General features: G+C 49.4%; 1 protein-coding gene across 2 annotated transcripts; it reads left to right on the forward strand.

Moving 5' to 3' along the window:
- The first annotated feature begins 620 nt into the window (after positions 1–620).
- LOC119272335 lies at positions 621–3,591 on the forward strand. 2 transcript variants are annotated; one of them, XM_037553843.1, is made up of 5 exons: positions 621–745; positions 854–944; positions 1,092–1,218; positions 2,794–2,892; positions 3,425–3,591. In XM_037553843.1, exons 1-4 carry the CDS (start codon positions 643–645, stop codon positions 2,812–2,814), a joined length of 342 nt encoding a protein of 113 aa, XP_037409740.1. In that variant the 5' UTR covers positions 621–642; the 3' UTR covers positions 2,815–2,892; positions 3,425–3,591. The 2 variants fall into 2 exon arrangements, with proteins under 2 accessions (XP_037409740.1, XP_037409739.1); XM_037553842.1 differs by lacking the exons at positions 2,794–2,892; positions 3,425–3,591 and having other exon boundaries at positions 1,092–1,944.
- Positions 3,592–5,067: the final 1,476 nt, after the last annotated feature.

The following is a 5,067-nucleotide window of genomic DNA, read 5'->3' on the forward strand; positions in this document are numbered from 1 at the left end:
ATATACATAAGTTTAATTTTCATTGGTGGAGATGTTTGTGCCATGGATTGATGACATGGCACACATCCATCCATCCATCCATCCATCCACCCAACCGCCCGCAGCCCAAATCCTAACTCCACTCCTCCCGTCCCCTCTCCCCTCTCCCCTGATTCAGATCCAGTCCTCGCCGCCACCACCTACCTCAAGCTGATCCTGCCGCCCGCGCCCTCGTGCCACCACCCGCTCCGCTCCTCCTCGCCTCCGGAGGACGCCCGCCGCTCTTCCTCCACCCGCCGACTAACCCCGTCCTGGAGGCCTCACTCGCCACCTTCCGCCGCAGGGCCACTGCGCTCGTCCCGCCCTCGGTGCCGCACCTCCACTGCCATCGCCGCTGGCTCCTCACCGACGCCTCCACCCCTTCCCTGTCCAGCGGCGACCCGGCGGCGCCCCACCTCCTCCGCAGGCCGCTCGGGAACGACCACTGGAAGGACCTGGTGGTCGCCGTCCGGGACGGCGTGCTCATCCCGCAGCCCGAGACGGAGGCCGTCGTGGACATGGTCGCCACCACCGACTGCGAGCGGGCGTCCTGGTCCTCTCCCTCGTCGTCCTCGGCGGCGGCATCTGCCTGAGCTCACACCACCAAGACCGAGAGAGAGCGGGATGCAGACAAGGGAGAGCAGAGGCAGCGCCCACACTCGCGCCCGCACTCCCATCCGCCTCCCGCCATGGCGTCAGGGGTGTCCACGAGCATGGTGCACCGTGGGTAACTCCCCTTCCGCCGCCGGAGCTTCTCCTCCTCTCTGTTCTGCGTCGTTCCTTGCCATGTGATCGAATTGAATCTGATCCCTTTTTCTGTCATGTGTGCTTGCAGGGACGATGTGTCTCACAGGGATCGCGGGATCCATCGCCTACAACTGGTCCAGGCCCGGCATGAAGACCAGCGTCAAGCTCATCCACGCCAGGTTCGTTTCCTCCGTCTGCTGGGAGCTATTGTCAATTGTGCATTTCGTCTCTATTGATTGTGTCCAGTCCCGAGTTGGACAATACACCTGGCCATGGTCGGAGCTGACTGATACTTGTTTTCTTGCTCCCACCCCCTGGTCCCACAGCGTGGCGCCGATGATGGACTGGACAGACAACCACTACAGGACGCTAGCGCGGCTAATATCGAGGCACGCCTGGTTATACATAGAGATGGTAGTTGCCGAGACCATTGTGCATCAGAAAGATAAGTTGGTGTGTTTTTTTTGGTCTTTCTTGGTCCGGTGCCATTAAGCTTGATTGCTTTGGGATAACTGATTTCATTTAACCTGACTGATATTATGATTCATGGGGATTAGAAGAATTTGCATTGATTATACTAGTCAAGCTACATCAAATATGGCAATAGTAACAAATGTACGATAACTGTTTCGTGTGTACAAATGTACAGTACAATGACATTTGCTTCCAATAAGAAGTGAAACATATTTGAGAAGTGAGGCGGGGGGATTCTTTGAGAGGCGTGCAAATTAATGCACTGGGGAAATACCATATCAAACGCAGTTCTGCTGCATGTTTCTTTCACTGGCGCCATGGTACAACCCATGTTATGTCTGACTGTTAGCATGATAGCGGATGAGGTAACATGCCAAACTCCACGACCATAGAAATAGGGAACTCATATGATAATAAAATCTGCTGAAATCGGTTTACTTCGCTAGTGATGTGATGCATGAGTTGTGTGCTAATTTTGTCTGCAAGTTGAAATCAGTTTAGCTCCATCAGCAATGCATGTGGAGTTGTGGTTGTGGTTGGTACGGACTAACTATTGAAGTAGTGGGTAGCTGTGGTGTGCCCTGCTGTTGGAATGGTTCCGATAACTTGTTAGCATGTTCTATTAGTTCCAGAGAAAAAGCGAAATCCCAGCTACGCCTGCTTCATGATCCTCTGGTTCTGCTTGTACGTGCCTGCTGTCATGTGAATTGGCTAACTGTGGCTCATATTGTTTTCCCCAGGTAGCTCATGGTGAGTGATGCGGCTCATTGCTGTCATGTGAATTGGCTAACTGCTGCCTGTTAATTACTACTACTCACTGCTGATGTATTCTATTAGCACCGACTCTGCTGCCTGTGTATTATATATATTCTTCTTGCTCAAGCACAAGAGCACTAGTGCTATCTTGCGGCCTGTGACAGTCCATGGACAAACTCTGTTAATTTATTCCGAGTGCCCATAATTCCCTCTCTAGCAGCACCACATGTGCTCTTGTCTCACCCATAACAACAATTTACTAGTAGTATGTCTCTTGGCTTGGGTGCTAGCTTAGGTCCCTTCTACTACTACTCCACTTAGTAACTTGTCTGTATTCTATTACTTTGTACCTGTGTGTGTGAGTTGTATTATATTCATCTTCCTCAAGTACTACAACACCGGTAGTTGTACACTAGTGACAGTCCATCTAGTTTATTAACTCCAAGTGAAGTGAAGTGAAGTGGGCATAATTCTCTAGATGTGTTACAGAGTGCTAGTATCTGTTTCCTTGCCTCGCCCACACAATGTATTAATATGTATGTCTCTTCACAATGTATTAATATGTATGTCTCTTGGCGCGGTGCTAGGTTGCTTCTACGCCTTCGAGAAGGCCCATCGCCTTGACCCCACCTCCAGCTTTATATTAGTACTGCTTGTAGTGTACCTGGGAGACGATCATATTGAGGAACCACTTTTATCCTGCTTAGATTCTTGATTATATCTGAGTTGCAGTAGTCATTGAGTCACTTACTAGCCTTAATTTTTTTGTCGTCGTGTTTGTTTGTGTGCATGTTCAAGGGGCTATTGCTGGTGTGCTGAAAGTTGCTTAGAGCTGGAGGAGTGGATGCATGTGGAGTTGGAGAGGACGAAAACCTATTGAGAGTCCAAGAGGTCTAGGTATGTGAAGAGTAATGTAACAAATGCAATGTGGAATGTGTAGAACTATATTGGTGCAACGTACTTGTTTTCCTTGAAAGTTTTCCTGATTATTATTCTTTTTTATGTGCAATTTATCTTACACAACGTATTCATGTAAATTCTGTCAAGCGTGTTAATGTCTTCTTGGATCTAAATGTTATGATAAAAAATCTGAACTTAAGCACGCTGAAACTAGGTTACTTGCCTTGAGTACTTGTATTCTCAGTACCATGCTACTTATTTTGCCTCCTGAGGTTTCTAGTCTGCTATTTCTTGCTTTCCTTTATCTTCATACTTATTATGATGGTAATTTGACTTGCAGTGCTCATGTAGGTTAATTATTAAGCATACCTGAACATATTCATGAAAGTTCTGTTAGTAGGTGGATGGCTTCTAGTTCTAAATGATATCCTCAACAAACTGAACTTATTTGAAGAAGACACAACATATTCATTCATCTGTTGTAACACCAAGTTTGGTCTATTAACATGGCGTTGATTTTGTGCTGCAGATTTGGAAGCTGGGAATCTGTGGAATGCGAAGTTGAAGAGACCTGGAGTATCTAGACTGTGATTGCCATTGTATATGTGTTATATGATGATGTAACACAATGATTCTGCTATTGTATCTTTGTTGTATGATGTATCAACCTGATTCTGGCTGTTATGTGAAGTACTATGTGTGTTCTCTATCTGTTCCCATTTGAATGTTGGTGATTTATTTACTAGCAAATTGAAATTTAAAGAAAATGACCTTGACAATTGGGACCCACTTACTAGAAGAACCTGACAATTGGGACCCATTTGAATAGTGGACCCATCTTTAAAAAAATACTTGAACTGCTCAGCCAAAATGGCCATGGCCCAAAAATAAAAAGGCTGCGATGTTGGGCTTGGCCCATGAAGCTAACAAAAATTGACAGAAAAATACACTAAATTGGCTGAATTAATGGGCTCGGCCCATATAAACACCCAATTGGACCGGGCCTATTCTAATTTTTGACCTTTTCAATTGGTTGCAATTTTGCCACGTCAGATTGCCACATCAGATCCGACGTGGTCTGGGCAGAGAGCTAGCGACCAAAACAGAAGGTCATGGAATCAACGACCTTTTGTTTTGGTCGTGGAATTCCACGACCTTTTAGTTTACGACCGCTAGCTTTTGACCTTCTGTTTTTGTCACAAAAAGGTCGTAAATGAAAAACAATGACCTTTCAGTGACCAATAGTGATGGTCGCAAGTTGACATATTTCTTGTAGTGTGTGCGTCGCCCTGTCCTATCGCGCGCGCGGTCTGTCAGGCCCCTCCGACTCCCGGACGCCATGTGGCGCCCGCGCGTAGCCCGAAAAATTGTCTCCAAAGATTCGGTGGACTCCTTAGTTTCCCGCCACTGTCAAAATGACGCGATCCGGCTTCTGGAAGCCGGCGCATAGTGGGTGTTGCCGGACCCGGCGGCCTCAAGATTCACCTCCTTCAAAGGGGAAACTGCGAAGGCCCTTCCATCCAAAGCCGGCGGACCTTCACAACTTCGGGGACTACTGTTGGGGGGGGGGGGAACCCGGGGAAGACAACGGAACCCGGATCCTTTGAAAAAACAACGGGGCCGACATCGCCCCTCAAGACGGCTCGCGCTCGGCCGGGTCGCTCGACCCGGCCAAGCCCCCTCAACCCGGCCTAATCCGCAAGACTTCTCCAACAAGCTAGCCCAAGGCGGCCGAACCCGGTGCACCAAGACTTAACCAACAAGCCAACTCCCCTTGGCGTGTACTCCAACCCAGCCAAGGGTCAGCGACCGTCCCATCCCAGTCGTACGATGGGACGAGCCGCCACCAACTGATGACCGAAGCCACAGTGTCCTGCCCATGCCTTTGGTCAGCCGGATGAGGCAATAGTGCCCCCACCTACCCGCTAACCAGGCTCAGCGTGGAAACAGTGCACCCGTCATCACCCATGACGCCAGCAAGCGGCGACCTAACAAAGCGCCACTGTAGCCGACTCGACTCGGCCACGCCCTGACGATCGACAAGACAACCAACAGTGCCACCGTACCCAGTGGGTCCCGAGCCCGGGGAACCCGGCGAGACCTGATACCCGGCGGGTCCCAGCACTGGGTCCCTAGACGCTGACAACTCGGCCCCACGGCCTTGTAACATTA

The sequence above is a fragment of the Triticum dicoccoides genome, chromosome 3A (assembly GCF_002162155.2).
Source record: "Triticum dicoccoides isolate Atlit2015 ecotype Zavitan chromosome 3A, WEW_v2.0, whole genome shotgun sequence".
NCBI lineage: Eukaryota > Viridiplantae > Streptophyta > Magnoliopsida > Poales > Poaceae > Triticum > Triticum dicoccoides.

Coding starts and splice junctions, on each gene's coding strand:
- LOC119272335 (XM_037553842.1), top strand. CDS start 643: ATGCAGACAAGGGAGAGCAGAGGCAGCGCCCACACTCGCGCCCGCACT. Junction 746..853: donor ACGAGCATGGTGCACCGTGG/GTAACTCCCCTT, acceptor GTGTGCTTGCAG/GGACGATGTGTCTCACAGGG. Junction 945..1,091: donor GTCAAGCTCATCCACGCCAG/GTTCGTTTCCTC, acceptor CTGGTCCCACAG/CGTGGCGCCGATGATGGACT.